The sequence below is a fragment of the Nipponia nippon genome, unplaced genomic scaffold, assembly GCF_047370975.1.
Source record: "Nipponia nippon isolate SJK-2023a ecotype South Korea unplaced genomic scaffold, ASM4737097v1 scaffold_4, whole genome shotgun sequence".
Taxonomy (NCBI): domain Eukaryota; kingdom Metazoa; phylum Chordata; class Aves; order Pelecaniformes; family Threskiornithidae; genus Nipponia; species Nipponia nippon.
In genome coordinates, this window is record NW_028262358.1 from 64,247,269 (window position 1) to 64,268,666 (window position 21,398).

The 21,398-nt window shown below is 37.6% G+C and overlaps 1 protein-coding gene across 7 annotated transcripts in view; it reads right to left on the reverse strand.

The window, feature by feature from the left end:
• EYA4 (EYA transcriptional coactivator and phosphatase 4) overlaps positions 1 to 21,398 on the reverse strand; it is a 155,281-nt gene that overhangs the window by 27,311 nt on the left and 106,572 nt on the right. For 2 of the 7 annotated variants that reach the window (XM_009460742.2, XM_087774563.1), the window contains exons 5-10: positions 16,506 to 16,583; positions 10,694 to 10,760; positions 8,621 to 8,763; positions 8,340 to 8,462; positions 7,253 to 7,332; positions 6,685 to 6,865 (exon numbers count right to left, since the gene is read on the reverse strand). In XM_009460742.2, coding sequence (XP_009459017.2) covers positions 6,685 to 6,865; positions 7,253 to 7,332; positions 8,340 to 8,462; positions 8,621 to 8,763; positions 10,694 to 10,760; positions 16,506 to 16,583 — 672 coding nt within the window. Of the gene's footprint in view, positions 1 to 6,684; positions 6,866 to 7,252; positions 7,333 to 8,339; positions 8,484 to 8,620; positions 8,764 to 10,693; positions 10,761 to 16,505; positions 16,599 to 21,398 lie in introns of all 7 variants that reach the window. The other 5 variants (XM_087774562.1, XM_087774561.1, XM_087774558.1 and 2 more) reach the window with 3 other exon arrangements.

Genomic DNA, 21,398 nt, shown 5'->3' on the forward strand with positions numbered 1-21,398 from the left:
TTTTACCCATTTAGTCTACTTTGCCTCTGCTGGTAACAAAAGGCTTTAGAGGTGATGACGAAACAGTAGATATAGAAGACAGACAGAGTGAAGAAGGTATCTCCAGGAAGGATGGCATGGAACTTCCCTTTACAAAGTACTTTTATGCCACAGCTCAGTAAATGGAAAATATCCTTTTTTTCATAACACAGTATCTTCAGCTCCCCTTTAAAACTGCTAGCAATAAATGCAGTTTGGCTAGGTTCCCAAGTGCTAAATGACATAAATTCTCCTTCATCATCTATCCCATTAACGATTTGATTTTTCTTCATTAAAGAAGGAAAGGGTACAGCCTTGATCTGACATCTGCTACAGAGTTTGATTCAAGGGAGTCCTTGTGCTGCATGTAATTGTGCGTTTCTGTGCCATTTTGGTAATATTTCTTAAAAGCGCTCATGATGGCATATCTGCAGAATAAATTAACACTTGGTAGAAACATTTCCCAAGAATCATCTCTGATGCATCTGATTTTGAGCTGGAATCTGAACATTTTTCATTTTTACTAAAGAGCATCCCTTAGTGGCCAGCAGATCAAGGAGAGTGATTTTTCTGCTCCATTACGAACTTGCAAGTCCATGTCTGGAAAAATGTCTAGTTCTGGGTCCCCAGGTAGAAAGGAGATATTGACAAACTGGAGTTAGTCCAGGTGAGGGCCACGAAGACAGTTAAGGGGCTGAGCATGCAGAAGGAAAGGCTGAGTGACTCTTCACAGAGGTATGCAGAGAAAGGACAAGACGCAACAGACAGAAATCACAGTAAAGGGATATTCCTGTGAGATACAAGGAAAAAATGCTTCACTGTGAGAGTGGTCAGGCCCTGGGACAGGTGCCCAGAGAGGCTGTGCATTCTCCATGCTTGGAGATACCCAAAACTCCATTGGACACAGCCCTGAGTAACATAATCTAAGTTGGCTCGTCCATGAGCAGGTTGGACCAAAAGACCCACAAAGGTCCCTTCCAACATGAATGACTGAATGTTTCTGTGATCTTCCCTGAGTCATTCACCTCAATCTCCCTCCACAACAAAGAAAAAAAGAATTCTGGTCTAGCAGGCTTTAAGGAGAAAAAATAGACTGCAGTCTTAATTAAGGGTCTGTGCATAATGTAACACAATAGTTAAATTCTTAATCTCTTCCATCATTTATTTATACCTTACAGTGAACCACATACAGAAGATTATTAAAATAAATACACTGGGAGATGTGTTTATATATCTTGACTGGAAAAATACTTTTGTATTTCTTGGAAGAATAAGATTTAAGCCCATAATGTCACATTCCTGAATAGAAGCTCTAGACATTGTGAGGAAAGAATTCAAGATCCAAGGAAAGGGGAGAATAAGAAGAAAGTTAGTTCCCGAGCACATTGGTTAGGACATTTACCTGGAGAAGGACATATCCAGGTTGCACTGCCTTCTCTGGGGTACACTTGTTTATTTGACTGAATGATTGATATATATGAAGTACAAAGACATATTTTCATGGTCCGGAATCCATATCCCTGTACCCTCAAGTGGAAGGTGATGAATCCTCCATGAAACAGGAGGAAATCAAATCTGTCTCTCTCACTTCCTGGGAAAGTACTCAAATTATTCTGCTACTGCCTGGAAGAAGATACTACTTTTTTCTTGAACTAGGTGATGACTACTTCAATGTCACAAAACCAATGTGCTTCTCTGCTTGTGGAGAACAGAGCCAAACTTTCAGGCAGCAGCTCAGAAGAGATTTTCAAAACTGCAATTTGAGAATTTATTCCAGATACCATTTTAGACAGGTCTGTCCTGATTTGGATAAGGATCATATGCATTCTGTAGTAGTTTCTCTTTCAGCTAAAACTCTTGTTTGCCAAGAAATGACGGGAAAATTAAGCAGCAATAATAATATCTAATGAATAATGTTCCCATGGTGTTTTCACTTGTCCCCGCAGAACGGTGAGAGAGAGTTCTTGCTGACTAATCATTTCTATTCCCAGCATGGTGTTGATGTCAGTAAGGACACTGCAGGCAGTGGAGCGATCAATAAGGTCACATTATCTTAGTTCTTTCCCCATAAGAAGAACAGCAAAATATACTTTGGAAAACATACAAATGTGCAAAAAGATGCTTCATAACCAGAATCCTCGTGCAGCAAAAACCTACACTGGCTTCAAAAGAAGTTCTGAGTCTGCAATAGTTCTGTATGAAAATATAATTTCCAAGATTTTTCTGACAGAGTGAAAAAAAAGTCCCAAAACAAAACCCCAGAAATGAAAAGGCAAAAATTAAATAAGTAAAGATGAATGTTAACATTCTTACCACAAAAGTCTTCATATTTATATCATTTCAACATTTTACAACAAAATCAAGACTCATTTCTGCAGTAATGTATTAAAACATCTGTTCTCAATGACTGTGTTTACTCTAATCTACTAAAAATAAAATATTAAAAAAACTCTGTTCCAAATCTTCTCTGAAAGTATCCAACAACTGAAGTAAATAACTTCAATTTCCATTTAGCATTAGCAATTACCAGTTGCCCCAGGCTTCTGCTTGGGTCAACACTGTACATGATTGCATAATTATCCATTAATCAATACTGTAACTAATCACTGTACCTTGTAAGTTCTAGGTATTTAAAGCCAACTTTATTTCATTACACTAATCACTAAATCAGAATGAGCAGCTGTCTCTTACTTGAACGCAAGGTATGCATCTATTTTAGAACTGCAGAAGTCAGTAGTGCATGTTTTTTTGAACAACTGTAGGCTTAATTGCTTGATCTGCTTTTTACCAACAGCAGGCTAAAGGAGCAACTGCATTTTCTTATCCTCTGTCTGCTTTGGAAAGGAGGTCAATGCTGATAAAAGGAAAACTTATTAAAAGTTCAGCCATGTAACATAAAAGAATACGAGAAATTCTAGTACCAAAGAGTACTGAAAACATTACCCTCATGAAGAGTTCCTACTGCAGCTCATATTAGACAGAAATTTTTATTGCAATGTTTGAAATTTTTTAGCTTTTCCAATACTCAACACGTGCTTAATAAATATACTTCATAGCCTCCTCCCACTGGAACTATTAGCAGCATCAGAGATCCAATAAAGCCAGAGGAAAATGTTAAAACCAGAACATGGAATGACCACTTTATCACAGATGTTCATACACAAACTCATACAGTGGTTCATGTCCAGCATGAAGCCTTCCATGTTGTGGAGACCTTGCAGCAGCTCCAGTTAGAGGACAGGGAGCTACATCTGTTACAAACAGAGGTGGTCTTTCATATCCAGAACATTGTTTCCCACCTCTAGTTTGATGTGAACATCCCCTGCTCCCTGTTAAAACACAGTTGTACCACTTAAGCAGAAGAGAGGTGTGGGCACAGTCTGCATATAGACCTAATGCCATCTCCTGGAGAAGGTGCAAAGGGTGACTTCATTGTGGGTACCAAATTAAGAGAGACCAAGCTCTGTTGCATCCCAGTAACTGAATTGGAGCTAATATCCTATGACTTATTCACCTCGCCTAACTCTGTACATATGAAAGTGAGGTGCCTAAACATGAAGCTTTTACTCAGGCCTACTTCCTCTGTTAGAATTTTATCTGCCATAGATGAAATATACTCATGTACTCATCAAAGGTACTCAAATGTACTCATCTCCTGAGAGCTCATCTCAGGATTCATCTCGCTTACCCCAATTTGAGATGAAGTGCCCTTGGAGATACCTATTTGTCTCACAGATACTCTGTGGTAACAAGTGCATTTTGAAAAATCTTAATATACGGCAGGCACAATACAAGCTCAGAAGAGAAGTCCATGGGAAGGTTAAGGAGCTGAGCCTTACACAGGTGTGGGATGGATGAACTTCTGAGCCCCTTCATACTCTCCTTATGGATCGACTTTTGCTACATATTCTTACCAGACAGAGCTGTCGAAGATGGCTTTGACATTACAAGCCTTTTTTTTCCTGGCTTGTAATGTGTTCTTGCTTGTTATGAGTAGCAGAAACAGTAAAGTCTATTTCAATTTTCATCTCATTTTCTTTACTTGGTCAATAAATAAAATTGTAACTGATATTAACTCTTGATCTGATGGGGCTTTATTACGAAAACAAGAAATCCTGTATGTGTGGAGAGTACTAGAGGCTTTGATTAGTTATTTGAATTAATAGCTAGCAGAGATGGCAGAAGAGTGAAGTGCCTTGCTGTGTTCAATCTTAGGTTTTAGTTGGAGTAAGTCTTAAGGACCAAGCGATAAAGGCCTGTCAGACAGCAAGTCAACACGGTGAGTGCTGAAGCTCTGCAGTATGATCTACTGTATCCGAAGTGCACTTCGCTGACTGTCTTCACTTCAAAGACACTGCACCTCACTGATGGGAATTTATTTTTATAGTGACACAGAAGGGCACAGACATGTCATGTATTCGCAAAGTGGGTGTTTCACTCTTAGCAGAGGGTTGCATGATCAGTGCAACACTTCACAGAAATAAGGAGCGTGGGGGCAGATTTGTAAGTTCAGATGCACAACCTACTTAACAGAAAAACAAGTTCATATGCTTAAACATTCCACAAACAAGAAAAATCCTTACTGTTTCATAGATGTGAAGCCTTCAATATTTTTTCAACCTGTTAAAGCTATGTAAGATTCCTTTTCTTTGCCAATGCTACTCAATATTAAAGGAGTTTGTAATACATGATAAATTTATAGAGAATTTCTAGGAAACACAGATACACAAGGAAGATACTATATGAGAAACACTGCCTGATTTTCTCAAATAAGAATATGGAGGAAAAACAAAGGAGCAAGGAAAAGTACACAAGACATGCGCAGTTATCAAAACATCACTTGTGAGTACTCTTCACACTCTTTTAAAAATACTTTGTACATGATTTGTGTCTGTTATGGATGTCCTGCAACTGTTAAAATTTCACTTGATTTCAAGTTACCTCTTAGCTTTTTCTTCCTAAATTTGCATTCTGAGGCTACTGAATAACATTTTACACTTTCATCGAAACCCAAGGGAATGTGTATCTCCCCATATCCATTCCATACCACAAACACACACATGCACACACACACACACACTTACTTTAAAAATCGGCCTGAGGAAAAATTTCAACTCATGCTATTAAAATTCCAACATTTCTAGTAAATTTAAGCAGCTTATATGAAGTATGAGGCCTTGCTTATACTTTTCTACACAGTATTACCCTTCCTTCGTACAAATTCATTATCATAATACATTATTTTTTCTACTATCCTTTTCAGTGAGATGGTGCAGTTGTTAGGCTGAGAATTAGGAAGTTTTATGCAATGAGTTGATTTTGTGATTAAAGCACATTTCCCCCCTGTTCAGAGCCTAATCCCAAACCCAGTTTGGTAGCCTTTTTTAGAAATGCTCACAGTCTGTGGGTAAGGCAGACACTACTCATGCCGCACGAGTGAAGCCAGCATCCCTGTAAGAGATTGCTCTAAGAGAGCACTGAGCCAGGTGGCTAGCAGTTGATAACCTTTCCCATAGGTGCAACGCACAGCCTTAGTAGGCTACTTAGGTTATGGATATATGACATAATACTAAGCTAGATCTTTAACAACTTCCTATATAATAGAAACCATACAGAAAAGTGGGCATGAAAAAGCAGGCTCTTTTCACCCAGTAAGGACACCATGCTCGTCTGACTGTGGCTGTGAATTTCTAAACTAACCCACCAAGATCTTCATAGCTCTGCACTGTACTATGCATAATTTCAAATACATAATTTTAACTTTACTTTAGTCCTGTTTATATTAAATGGGGGAAAATAAATTGGTTAGATGTTCAGGAACTTAGAAATCTAGCAAAAAAAAAAAAAGAAAGAAATCCATATTAACCTTTGTTTTTGCAGAACACATAGAAAGGAGCAGGTAAATGACTGTGAACTGGGTTGTAACGATAATGAGAAAAAACGAAGAGCTGCCATTACCCAGCAGCAGTGCCCTAGGAATCCAACCGTGTCACAAAAACACTGTCTTGTAGTGGATGTGCACAAGGGGGCAGAGTTGGGCAGGCAAATGGAGTCTCTTGGTGCCTCCTGAGAACTTTCTTTTTGCAACTTCAACTACTTCAATGCTATTTTTTAGAGAGACTTGTGCTGAGCCGATTGCTCTGTTCTTAGTTACCTAAATTTGTGAATTAGCAAGCACGTCTTGTATACATTTGAATAAAGCCCATCTACTCTTGCTAGCATGATTGGGGCATAATTAAATGAACAAGAGTATCTTGTTTTAAATTCTTTACAGCAATACTTCAGAACATGTAGGTGGATACAGGAATGTTCCACTGTCAGTAATAGGAGAGCTCATTGAACTTTTATTTCAAAATTTACTAACGGTTTGTTACTGTACGGTTGGTTTTGGTACTAACAGATCCCTACTAGACTGTCGAAACTTTTTTTCAGGCCTACTCCTTCCACAGACAACCATCTCAGTCTGTAAAGAGCTTTATTTAACAAACAAACTAGACAGGTTTCCTAACTAAACAAGCAAACAAACAAACAAACAAGCTTATTTTGGCTGGTTTGCATGATAAAGTTTTCTGAAAGGCATGAGCTTAAAATGTCACTATTCAAACAAGGTGGATACAGAAATCTTGTCTATACAAGTACAGAATAAAATACAAAAATTGTTTTCACCTGAATGTAGATCTGTACCTGGTTGACTAGTCAGGCCAGAGAGAGAGTCCTGTAACTGGTAGGTTGATGATGATGAAGTGCCATCAGCCGTGTTGTTTGAGGTCATATATGCACCATATGTTGATGCTGAGTAATACTGTGCATATTGATTTTGGCCAAAAGCTGTGTATGGTGGATAATCCTAAAACAGCAAATGCAGCAGAGCACTTAATTAAGTAGAGTAACGAGTGATTTCTCCATGAAGTATTTCTAAGTGTGCAATCATATGACTTTTGCAAGAGTTTTGGGGGTTTAGTTTAGATTTTTTTTTTTTTTTAAATTTAAGGATATTTAACATTTTTTGATTTAAGGATATTTACTAAAAGACTACAGGGAGGTTGCTGAAGTATTTAAGTGCCAAAAGATGCAACTAGGCTTCTAGTGGGATTTTGGTTGCTTTCCACAGAAAAAAGCACTGAACCACAGTAAGTCTAATTCAACATAACAGATCGAAATTAAAATAACATGCTATCATTGGAGTTATATAAATAATTTTCTAATTGACAAACAAAAATGTTAATACTCATACCTGTTGTGAACTACTGAAGTTTGTAGAATTTGAAACAGAATTGTTTGCATAAATAGTGGAAGATGGTGTAAAACTAGAACCTAAAATTTAAAAATACAATTAACTGTGAGAATTCTCTTGTGAATCAAAATAAAATTCTAGATACCATATTCCATGTTAAGATATAGACGAATCAGAAGAACAAAGAACTTTTGTTTTTTGTTTAAACAATAAAACCTTGTAATGAAACTTTAAAAGAAATGAAATATTACTTCCACGCATACAGGCATACATTCCTCTTCACACCATGCAAAGAAGGTATTGGCAGTAAGTTATTACACCGATCAAGAAAGCATTTTTCAATTTATTGCAGTGTCTCACCTCTCCTCAAATATTGTTTTTCTCTTTTGCCTCCTTTTGTAAGTTCTAACACTTTAGTGCATGTTCACTTATGAAACAAAAAACTTTTCAAAGAATATTTTAATGATCCAGGTGTTTTTCATCGATCTGTAATGAGGCATGTCCTTGTTTTCAGGATGTCAGATGATTCACAGTGTAATTTGCAATATTTAAAAGATTAGCCATTGTATTGGAAGCTTAAAAATTATCCAAATAAAACAGGTTATCAATGGTTATCAAAGGATAAGAAGTGAATTAATAATTGAATAATAAATGAAAGAATAAATATGAGTTAAGGAGAAATTCTAACAAATTATGTTAATCCAAAGAGAACCAAGTACCAAATGATGTCATACTCAGACACATGGAAACAAAGAAAAGTGACTTGTGTACGACAAGTACACCAAATACAACAAATGCTTCCAGTCCTGCCATGTGATTTCACCCCATAAAAAATGAAGGTGCAAATAAGGGCTGCACTGTATGACCAGATCTAAATTAACCGATAACCAAAATGAATACATATATGCACATCAGTACTGTAAAAAAATACTTAGTTTTAAATTTTAGAGGTAAAAGTAGCTGTCAACGACAAATGTACTTGCCAGAGTTCACAAAAATGAATGGAAAATGTATCATAAATATGAGGGACGAGGCAGCTGTCAGCAGCAGTGGGATGGGATGAGCCCTGGTGGCGGTGGCTACTCACCTGGCATCTGATAAGAGTAGGGTGTTTGGCCTGGCTGTGGGGTGGAAAACCCTGGGCTGTAACTTAGGCACCCGCTCTGCAGTGGTGATTGGGTCTGCGAGAGCCCACTTTCCGTCTTGATGCCTGGCAACATTACACCCAAATCTGTATAAGAAATTAATTTTCAACTGATTCTTTAAAATATTTTCTTACAGTTGGGAAAATAAAAAAGAAAGCAAAAAGCGTTCACGACAGCATTGCTCTTACTTCTACGTAAGATGAAGTAATAAGAGATCAAATACCGTAAGTGGGTAAGCTGTACGGCTGTCCTGTCTGTGAGTAGGCTGTATAGACCGCTGGTTGCTGCATTCCTGAATACTGGGTTTGTCCGGCATAGGCAGACATTGTTTGAGCTGCTGGTGTAGAAAGAATGTGTGGATAGGGCCTAAATATTAGGAAAAATAGCATTACTGTGGCAACAAATACTTTGTATGTTGATTCAAGCAATAAAGTAAAGAAAAAGGTTTAAAGATGTCCAAAGGCAGTTCATTGTTCTGCCAACTGTTCCTCTTCTGGGATTTATTCCATCACCCACTGAAATAAGCTGACAACCACTCTGGCTCACATTCCCCACGGCATAGTGAATATTTTGTGCTGTCCCATCACTACAATTTAATTCTTAAGCTACTGCATCCAGCTCTAGGTGGACTGGGCCACCGCTATATGGCTTTATATAGATTTGACCCCTTTGAGCCACGATCAGCCTGCTTAAATCAGAAAAGCCCTCATGCTTTTTTAATCCAGTGGAGGGAAGCTTGGACTAGAAGAATAAAGGAAATACAGAGGTGAACGTTAAAGCTACTACATTATGTCCTCTCTGTATGGTTCTGCTTCAACAGACATCTAGTCTCTGGCTTCAACGGGAGATGGATTGTGCCCATTGAGAGCAGCATGAAAAATATTGACGGCAATACTTTGGTAACCAGATGGGCTTTAAACATTTGGAAAATATGGGCTAGGAAAACAGAATGGAAATAAAAATGGTCTTTTATTTATAAATACTGGGGTTTTATAGAGCGATTGAATAAAATCAAGTTTAAAATTTTTGCCCTCCAGAGCTGCAAAAACATACAGAGAAACATTTGTCTTGGATTGTTTTGTAAGTCAAATAAGACTTTATGGACCAAGAGTTGAATAAACACACTCTGCAGAATTACACTAACTGAAACCTGACCATTAAACGCCATGACTACATTTCAGATTCTAATTTTTTTTTATTTTTTCTTTCTAATTAGTTCAGTACAGTTGGCAGCAGTTACTATCAGAAAAGGATTACTTATTAATTTAGATGCCAATAAATTATTACAGTAGATTAAAAATTCTATTAAACCTTGTAATGTATTCGGCCAAAAGTATCAGATACAGTTTGCCAAAACCTGTTTTAAGTGGAATAAGGTGGACTGTTCTTAGTTCAGGCACCTACTTTCTGTATCAATAAATATTGGCTATCATGATATCAATGCAAATTCGTTAAAGAAACTTGAGAAAGCCTAATCAGCTACAGTTTCAATGTTTTCTCTATATCAAAGTCACATAGGTAGTTGTATCAAACACACGGAAATAAATAGATGGCATACTAGAATCAAGCACCCTCGTGTACAACACTGACTGTAGGACAAGCAAACTAATAGCCTGCCAACTGCAGCTGTTTCATTTAACATCTTTGGTGCTTTTTCCTAAAGTTCCCACTCCTGGATTCATGTGATTGCCCAAGAATCTGTTTTAAAAAAAAGTGAAATAAATTTTCTATTCCTAACAATGCCCATTGGCTTAAAAATAATTTAAAAAATAGATTAAAAGCTAATAAAATTTATTTAATTTTTAAATCTTATGATATCGGAGAAGGAGGAGGAAAGGATGGTTCGTGACTGTGGAATGTTTGGAAGCGTTTGGCAATGCTGGCGCTGGGAGGATCTGTGACAGGGTTACTCCTCAGTACGCATCTTGCACATGCAATTGTGATTTCTAAATATAAACTGTCTTCTTCAAATTATGTCTGTATACATTGCCAGCACTGTTAAGATGCTGATGTCTGAGAACATAATGGTCTGGTTTTTTCCTTCTGTTGTGTGCAAATATTCAAGGGTATTTCTTGTGCAGCAATACCATACTGCACAGAGCAGGATCCTACTCCGTAGCAACATGAGGGAAAAAAATTTGGAGAGAGAAATATAATGGAGTCAGTACTGAGGCTTAAGTATTTTCCTTTCTCTCTGTTTCTTCTGCTGATGAACACTTGTTTGCAACAAACCACAGAACTGCCTACAGCCAAGGTCAATTCCCTATAAAAGACTAGAAGAGGTGCAGACACTAACTTGGAGGGATATATCTGTGGAGAGTACTGGTGCGCTGATCTTGGGCTGTAGCCACTACTTGTTATTACTGCAAAACAGAAAACAAGAGTACAGCAGTTAGAAACGTTATGACACCAATACAGCCAAACAGTCTGAATACCAATGCAGCAACATTAACAGAGAAGCTTATTGAAATGGACAGCTTTTCAACAAAGCAGGTGTCACCTGAACTGCAACATCTTAATACAAAAATTAAAACATACAAAATAATACAAAAATAAAAAACTCCCAAATCATTCATAGTTGTACAGAACTCTCTAGTTGGTATGGACATGTCATGCTTTTTCAGTTTGACATGTTTCTGAATATATTGCAGAGGCAATTTCATATATAATCTGATCCATGCACCATAGATCTTTCAAATTTGCAAGTTGTATTAAAATTGTTAGTTAAAAACAATCTTGTGATTTAACATATGGTATTGCACAGGATTGAAATAACATACACATACTTTTAAAGTCTCACATTAACAAGTTTAATTTTAATACTGGGTAGGAAAAATACGTTTTACATGGGTGTGGTTAATTTTAGTCAGTTTAGGTGATGGAAGATACCGCATTGACTACTAGAAAATGAATACCATTCCTTATCAACAGGCCGACTAGAAATAGCCACTAACAACAATATTTTTATTTCAAAAGTAAGCATAAATAGTCCTGTCCAGTAGCCATCAAAATTGTGTATGTCTATACTACTCACAACTGCATTCTTCCAAGAAAGCCAACAGACCAATAGTCATATCTCATTAAAATTTCATTCAGAAGCGGTGCTCACACTGGATTAATTCCAAGTGTTTGGAAGTTTCTCTTTCCTTTAGCCATCTGTCTTGACTAAGACAGATGTATTCCAAATATATGTACTCTAAAGTGTTGAACCAATCCCTTCAGAGCAAATCCATACTGGGCAAACATACAGAGTGTCTTTATTAGGCCATCTGCTGTTCATTCACTTTTCAAAAGATTAAAGTAGTACACAACGAAGCACTGGAATTTCTTTAGTCTAATCAATCATAGTTGTACTTCAAAGTGTACCCTCTTCCTGAGTTGTTCGTAATGGTAGTAGAAATGAACTTTCAGAATTATATAAGTGACAAATAGGTTTACGTTCCTAACTATTTTATGAAACATGATGTATTTCTACATCCAGGCCTAATTAACATCTTTGAGATCTATTGCTTTGAACATATGCAGAACTTAGTATCTTTAAAGCTAGTTTAAATGTATTTAGAACACGTAGGACTTAAAAGGAAAACACAGCAGAAGAAAAACAATTAACTTCTTTTTTAACTGTGCAGTTGACTATGGCTTGAAAATAAAGAAGAACTGGATAATAATTTTTGGAACGTGTGCCACCAAATTTCATAAAAGAGTTACTGACTGAAAAGATACTGTGGGTTTGCCTGTGATGGAAGTCTGCTGAATTTAATTTTGTGTGGATATTCCTTTTTTTTTTTTTTTGAGAATGCCTTTCCGTGGTTTAAGCTCAATCCACAGAGTGATCCACTCAGTGTGCATACAGCTATTCCCAGAGTTAGACAAACCTATAGCTGTATGTATCAACAGAATTAGTCCACAGAACTCTAAAGGATGCTCCCAGTTATTTAAGGCTTGAAGAGTAATTAGTCTTCTCTGTTGTATTCTTATGACCTTTCTAAAGACAAGCAATAGCTAAAAGTGACCTTGGTGATTCTCAGGGCAAGGAACTTTTGTGATCCATTATCGACACAGCGGATATTTTTTGCCTGTACTGCTCCACTTTTTCTCTGATCATTTCCTGGATGACAGCTCACTTGATTAATCAGTTTAGTTAAAGCACCTTTACCATTCCACCACACCTGATGTAAACTACAAAAAATTAATAACTCTTCATTTAAATCACTTGAGCTATCAAAACCTAATGTTCTTCAGCAAAAACTGTCCTGCCTGCTTTTTTACTCTTTCTGCATGTACCTTATTTTATAAATCCAGACAAGAAAATAAAATACTTTTGGAATGGTCTTAGATTTCCTTTCTTTTTCCCCAGGTTCCCTGATGATACTACTGATTGCAGGGAAGAGAGAGAAAAAGAGGTAAGTGCCCCCAAAGTAAATTGTGTACCTTTCAAACTAAAAAGTCTGATCCTTTCACTCTTTCTATGGTAGCTTGTCTCATTGATTTGTGCACTACATTTTAGACTGTGAGATGTTTGAGAAACACAGGGTGTAAGACCTACTATAAGAGAACATTATAACTGAGCAGAGCCTGTGGACTATGCCTGTATCTCATAGATCAGATTGGTAATTCTAAGGGTTATCAAACTTAAGCAACTTTCACTGCTTGATGCCCTCCTAACCTTACTTCTGAGGAATGTTGGCAATGGAGAAGATGGTGGAGGCAGGTTGTTATGGTTTTTATAACTGCGCCACTTTATATAGCCATTTATATGAATGGAGCTAAACACTGTTTTATGTCCTCACTAACATTGATTCACAAAGGGGACAAGAAGCTGACAGCCAGCTCTTACCAGTTACCCTGTTAGCTCAACTGGCCAAGGTGGCTGTAGAGAATTTAAATGACCATAAACTGTTCTGATAGCATGTGTTGGGTTCAGTATCTTAACACAGGCTGGAATTTTGTATTTTTTCATTACGCAGCTGGAAAATTCTGTGCAAAGAGATTAGGTTAAAAGGATCTCATTTAAATAACAAATCACAATGTCTACACACAAGGGGACCAAACATAGGTTATACAGCAGTGGCATTTCCTAACTTCACCTTTATAGCCCTCAGAAATTGTTTTCTATATCCTTTTTGTGTGTAATAAATACTAAGTAAAAAGGATGATGAGAACTTCAAATGTCTCTCTCTGCTCCATTAAAATGATAAACAGTTCTCAAATTAATCCAGTATTGTAAGCCATATAAACACAAGAATGCAGACACTCACAGTACAGCAGCTGCAGTAAATTCAGAGAGTATAAAAACGCTCAGTTCAAGGCTGTTCAGCTCTCCACATCCTGTGAATACCCACCCCAATGGGAGTCTGCTGCAGGACCACAAAGCTTCAAATCGAGTATACCAATATTAATTACCAACTGTCGTTCTTTGAAGAAAAAGGAGGAAGAGGGGTGCGCAACATGACTCTCCACCTGGCTAACCCTTGCTAAGAGGCACAGTTTCTCCCAGGGGCAGCTCGGCAGGACGGAGGAACCGGAGCCCTGAGCGTGAGCTGCAATACGTGAGCTGCAGCCCTGGGCGAGGCCACTGTGGCAACTGTCACTCTAAATTCAAGAGATCTATGCATTTTATTTTTTAACTTTTCAATAAAAAATTGGGGTTCGTTGCTGTTACTTGTGAAGCCTAATCTGTTTCTCCTGCCCTATACCTTGCACAGTCTGTTTGACCATCACTTTCTGTGTTACAGCTGGTCATTAGGGACAGAGCTGGCTACTTTACACCCCATAGGGCTTGTTCAGCCTTCTGCTCAGCTCCAGGACATGTCACGGATTTTGATTGCTCTTGGAGTATGGAAATCAATTTTAACGGATAGAATATTTGAAGGAGAGGATTTCTGCATCACAGACTCTCAAATGGGTCTCAGCACAAGGATTTCTCTTTTGACCCGTGTCTCATTTCATAAAATATTTAATAACATACCTAAAGCCTTCCCTACTCAACAAAGGATGCTTGAGTCCTTCTGACCTATGCTTGTATAAGACAGAGTAGGTGATATCCCTGCTAGTGGCCTATATGTCTAGGCATCCTCATGAAATGAGCTCACAGGTGCTCTGAACACTGCAGAAAAGTACTAGCATTATCACCTTGTCACAGCTGGGAATAACACACGTATGTAACTGATTATTGGGAAAAACCAATCTGTTTGGCGTTGAGCTTTGTTATGCATTATTTTCAATTGCAGCTGGTTTGTCTGAAATGACATCTTTCTACTAGACAGTATTTATTGTCTTTGGCAACCCATTAAACTTCCCAAATAACCAGCTAGGTTAAAACGTCACAGAAATACTTTTTTTGGTGAGTTTCTATTGTACTTTAGCACTTCTTCCACAAAACTGAGCCAACCAAATTGTCCAATTTGCAAGCACCAGTAAAAGGCAAGTGTGAAAGTAATGGATTTACTCTTTATGAAAGTGCGTTATCAAGGCAGCTCTGTGTCTCGCTCTGATGATGAAGACTGCATATCACCCAGACAGGCCGACTATTGATTTCCCACTGTGAATGACCATACTCATTTAACACTTGAGTTTGTGGCCTAAAGTGAGAATCAGGTTCATATTTCTTTTGAGTATGCAGGTGGCTAACAGACAAAAATTATTGCGTAAGGCTCAAATTCCCGCCTTTTTTTGGAGGCACCAATTGTTTCCAAATCTCTGAAGTGCAGAGATCTCAACACTTCTTTTGAAGTCAGTGGAAGTTAACGGGTGAGTGGCACCTGGGGAAATCAAGCTGTTACTTAGCTATCTAAACCTGAACTGGAGGCTGCAATTTTTGGCACCCCTTCATGAAAATGTTGCCTTAGCCATGTTTTACACATAGAATCCAACTCAGATGTCTTAAATACATGGCAGAACCTGATAAAATTTCACCAACAATGACAAAATCATATATATGGTTGGACATTTTATAACCTGTAATCATTACTAATACAATTTTATGATAGAGTAACAACAGAGTGAAAAAGAAAAGCTAATTTTTAGCCAAGACTATTAATTTTTTTATGGAACTTGTAAGACTTTAAGTTGATGGGGTTCCTTTCAGTATAATCATAATGAGTACAAAGTTTTCATTTTTTCTGATCAGAAGTAGTACACGCTTGCTTTACAACTCACAAAAGACCTTTTCTTCAGGCACTAGATTTGTTATAAATACTTTTCTGAATAACCAACTTCAGAGTATATCTGCATTTACTGATCCCTAAAAAACAATTCCAGAAACATAAACTCAATTTTTAAAACATTTTCATTACACAGAAACATTGTGATGTCCAAAATATTTTAAATAGGGCTTGACTACTTAAGTCTACCAAAGTAATAGCAGTATCAGTATGGAGCGGCGATTCCTGGCTTCAGTGACATTTCAGTCAGGCCATCACTGAATTGGTATTTTCAGATACAAATTAATACTCCCCCCTCTCCTTGTTAATATTATTATTAGCAGGATTCAGCTTAATGATTACAAGGCAGATTATCTGTACTTTCCACAGTTCATCACCTTTTAATAATTTATAGGAATCTACTTAAAAATTGCTGTTTGTTTGAATTTTTTGAGAAGTATCTGAAACTTACGATTATTTAAAGTAAAATATAGACTTTATTTACATGGAAAGAAAGTAGTTTATGGCAATCTGCTCAGTGTTTAAACTACACTGCTCATAGGAATAAAAAGATTAGCACTGAAATATAACCCTTAAGATTTTAAATTTGACAAATTAGAATGGCTGTTACAAACACAATCTATTTTTTTCTTCCTAAGATCATACAAGCCTAACATTGAGAAAAATCTACAATACAATAATAACACTATTACGATAAGATTTTTGCATACAGTAATCATCTTAGGCATCATTAAAACTTCTTTAAGATCATAGCTTATAAAAATTGTAGATTTTCATTTACAAAAATGAAAAAGCTATAATTATTATTATTATTTGGTATTAAAATGTTACTTTATTGTAGTTTTTTTAAAGATTGCTTCCATGCAGTGAAATGTTCATTAGTGAAGGTTATTAAATGCTATATTAATGTGCATCTAACGATATGTGATCTTATTATGGCTTTACCTGACCCAGTAAAAGTGTCAAGCGATCCATCTCCAGTTGTTGTTGTTGTTTCACTGCTGTTCATGGGTTCTGTTTTGACTGCAAGAAGAGACACTACATAGAAGAATAAGTAGACATGAGATTTTACTTCTAAATTTGTACTGGAGTCTTCATGCCAGTCTCACTAGCGGTCCAGCTAGAACAAGCATGCGGTGCAACAGCTTCGACTTTCGCTCTACCACCGTATTGAGACAATCTACACTTGCTCTGCCTGAATGGTCATGCATCTACATAGCTTTTTATCTGTGCATTCCTCTATCTATTGGTTTTAGCAATGGGAATATCTTCTGGGGAGATTTCAACCTAAATCTAATTGATTCTAACAATTCCCTAAGAGTAGCAGAGAGGAAGGAAACATTAGCTGTCAAGGGATGTAGCACATAACAAAAATAGTTTTGCCTGACAAGTGAAACAATAATAATAATATGGTTTCATGCTCATATAGAAGCAAATTACTTCCACAGTGCCAGCATTCTGCCTTTCCGCTTCCCCTTTTACAGGGTCTGTGGGGGCTTTTTGAGCTAGGTCACCAGCAAGCAATTTTCCATAAATGAAGAGAGAAGTTTAAAAAAAAAAAGGAAAAGAACTAGAGTAGGACACAAACGACAGCCACGACAAGTCAGCTTCTAACTCAGAGGTTACCGAACATTTGGGTCCACTGTGAATTCAAATTATTTCTTACAGATCATCATGCACTCCTACCATCCAAGCTACAACTCAAAGCACCACAGAGGCAATCTAGATTTTATAGTTTAATATGTTACCTGCACAGACCATCTGGCATGGACTTTTGTAATGGAGTTTGGGAATCACCCTTCTAATTGATATGGTAAGAAACAGCAGTACAGAATACACTGCAGCTTTATTAGATGTCTGACTGGCAAATGTGGAAACCATCAACATATTATCACAATTGTTTTGCAAAGGTCAGTTAGGTGTGTGAACATTTATCACATATGTATCAGCAACTTGCTTATAGATACCACAGGACTAGTCGCTGCCCGGGGGCACAGAGTGAAGTGGCAATGAGGACCTGCATGGGTCACTACCATGGTCATATGCCAAGCATGGAAATTCCAAGGACACAGTCCAGGATCTGTGGAGAAGCCTTTGCTGTGACAGCCAGGCTGGCAGAGCCCCCCCAGCAGGTCTAACATATGCCAATCAAAGGCATTTTCTGTCAGCTGATGCCTCTGAGGGACATCAGCTAAGCTGACCAAAGCTCTTGTCTGTCACCATCTCTGCATCCATGTTTGACTTCACTGGCAACAGTAAGGGGAGGGGGGGAGTTTCATGTGCTGAGCTGGCAATATATTTACAAACTATGGCTCAGATTCAAGTCACTTAACTTAAGCATATAAATTAGGTGCACACTAATCTCCCTTTATGTCCAGTTGAGAAAAAGAGGTACTTTCATAGGGTGATTCAGTCCAAATACAGTCTGAGCTGCCCTTGAGTTCACCATCCCTCTTACAGTCTGTAGACGAAAAGGTAGTGGATGAGCTAAAAAAAGGATCTGGTTTTCTCATGGGAAAACACCACCTACAGAACCATACTGCTACTCCTCCGCGTCTGTGAGCACAACGAGGAGCTCACCGGGAACTGCACAGCTATCAATACAGCTGCCTGTGATGGGCCCCGTGTGAGTCACCTCTCCTATGATATCACACCTGATTTCCAGTCACACGGCTTAAGGGATCTTACTTCTGTAAGTCATATGTGATGTTGCAGACATCTACAATTGCACAATTCAAAGGGACACCTGTCACGTAGGGAACATTTGAGAAATTGGGATGTATTTGTGTCTGTGACAGGGAGAGTGCCCTGCAGTGTCACCGGTGCCCCAGTGCTAAGGAAACCAAGTGGCACTTTCTTATGCAAGTTATACAGTTGTATCTTTCCATTTACTATGACAGATTAAAAAATATTTGAATGTGTGTCTTTTAAATGTAGACTTCTTTTCATTATAATTTCTCTTTAATAAAACTGCCACGCCCATATATTCTCCCTGCAAGCAGCAGGATATTAATTCAATATGAAATCACCAGGGAGGAATTTTAGCCACATTTTTTCAAGCTGCTGTGCACTCCTTGTCATTTTGCAGGCTATTATCTTCTGATTTAAAAAAAAAAAACAACTGTGACAGAAATTACACAAAATGAACAAAGTCATTCATAAGAGTTATCAACCATTTCCATGTCTCTGTTTAGATGAGAAAGATGTGATTTTATTTTCATCAGATCAACAAAATATACATCGAGAAAAAGCTTAAGGGTCATTTGTCATAAAACAATTGCCTCCACTGAACCTCAGGCCTCTCAGTCATGTGGAACATGTATTGTTGCCTGAAGCAAGAAAAGTAACTAAATTATTTTGTTTTCTGATTACTATATACAGATGTCTGCATGTATTTCAGTAAGAGAATGAAAAATCATACTAAGTTGGAAAGATTTGTATTTTCCCCTCTGAAGATCTTAGGTCATATTTTACTTCATAAGATGCATGTCTCTTTTCTCTGCAAAGTATGGACATTTACCTACATGAAAAAACCTACTTTTTAGTACCTTTATCTGTTTCTATTCAAGACGGTATTCCACTATTGCCCATACCGAGCTACAAACCTATGTTCAGTATTGCACCCAGAAAGACACTCCAGTATGTGCCTAACTAACTGTTTTATTTAACAAAAACTTCAGTAATGAATTGAAATGTTTACTTTAGAGTTGTGTCTAGTTCTGCTTAATGCCAGCTGCAGTGCATTTCCGTCAGCACCAATAGTCACCATCTTTTTCTCTCCCTGTCAAGCGAAAAGGATCTAAAAAAAAGAAACTCTCTCATGTACTTAACTTGAGGAAAAACATCATATTGGCACTGTGTTTTGTTCAAAAATACCTGTAGAAAGTATTTTTATATATGCTTGATTTTAAACAGTTCTACTTTGTTACATTCAGATTTTATCACAGTAAGGAATTCATCAAGGTCTTTTCCTTAGCACAGCTAGACACTTGGACTATAACCTTTCTTTCTTTATGTTGCATGTCATTAAACCAAGAGGGGAAAAGCGCAAAGCTAACTAAAAAACAAAAAGAATTCTAACATTGGATCAAAAACCCAGGAACATTTCAAGCCGAAATCAAAATAAAAGCTGACACCAATTAAAAACACAGAATCATCCCTTTGTTTCCCACATGCAAGATAAAGCGTGGTTCTGATACTAAGGCAACTGCTCTAGACGTAATGCAAAGACTAAGAGTTTGAACCAGCATTTTGGATGAATACTTTAAAGACTATACATTTAATATTCTATTTTTTAAAGCGTGAATTAGTTGGGTTTTTTTTTTCATATGTTGAAAGACTAAAAATAAAATGAAAAGCAATCTCAAGCTGGAAATACATTTGAGTGTTGCTAACAGTGAAGACTGCACATGCTAACAGAGTAGAGCTACCACAATGGTCAGGGGCTGGGGCATATGATGTACAAGGAGCGACAGAAGAAGCTGGGCTTGTTCTGCCCTAGGAAGAGAAGGCTGAGGGGGGAGCTAATTGCTGCCTGCACCTATCTAATGGGAAGGTGCAAAGACAACAAAGGCACGCTCTTCTCAAAACGTGCCCTGTGAAACGGCAGGAGGCAACAGACACAAGCTGCAGCAAGGGAAAAATCCAATTAGATGTAAGAAGAAATTTCTTTTCTGTGAGAGTAGTCAGGCCCTGGGACAGGTGCCCAGAGAGGCTGTGGCACCTCCACCTTGGAGATATTCAATACTCACTAGACTCTGCCTTGAGCAACATGATCTAACAGCAAAGTTGGCCCTCCTCTGAGCAGGGGTTGGCCCAGCTGACCTCCAGGGATCCCTTCCAAACTTAATTATTCTAAGATGAACTCAGAATACAGCTCCCAACAGGCAACAGCTTCTACAATATACGTTCTTCACTTGATGAAAGGACTTAGCAAACCGACGTGACTACTACTCTGCCAATCTCTTTTTTTTCCTAAAGAACCTCTCTATGTTAAGGACTGAAAATGAACAGAGTTTTAGAGGCAAGAGATGCTACTAGTATGCACGAAGCAGGACAAGTATGTGCAGTAGCTATTAGAGCAAACAAGTCTCTAAAAGCTCATGTGAACCAGTAAACCACACAGCTTGTCACAGGAACGATTTTCCTCTTTCTTTTAACAAGCCCTAAGGCTTTTCCTAGGAATATACTCAACTAAAGCACAGCTCTAAATGTTCTACTGCCTATGGAATATCAGATTTAATGCAAGTAATGCAAAGACTTTCACATTACATTTCCTCACTACAGTTAATTAGTACTTAAGTTATTACCTTCCACATTTATCTGAACATGCTGAACAGTTAACTGAGGTGACAGACTAAGTTAGCTCAGTCCTTTCTTAAACTTGAATTCTTGTAACTGAGCAGGAGCATTCACATGGGATCAGTTATTCTAGTGCAAACAATCTTTTGTGTTCAAGTCTGAAGGTTTTTTTGGGTAAATTCTCGCTGGATATGTGGCTTACAACTGGCAAGTTAATTCTGAGGGTTTTTTTAAAAGGAAACTTAGGATCTTCCTAACTTTAGTCCAAATCTGCACAGCCTAAGCACCTGTGTAATGGCTTGTAGAGAGTCATGGTGATGCATGTTTACACCTATGATTAATCCCATATGTACTGCAACAGTGTCACATATATAATTATTAATCATTATAACTCATAACAATTAATAATACATGAGAGGAAACTCATAAATGAAAACAACAGCTTGAAAAAGTTGGCCAAATGTTGTAAAGTGGCAAGTTACATGCAGTAGCACACTAGACATAAGCTTTAATTAATAATGAAAGTAGTAGTACGAG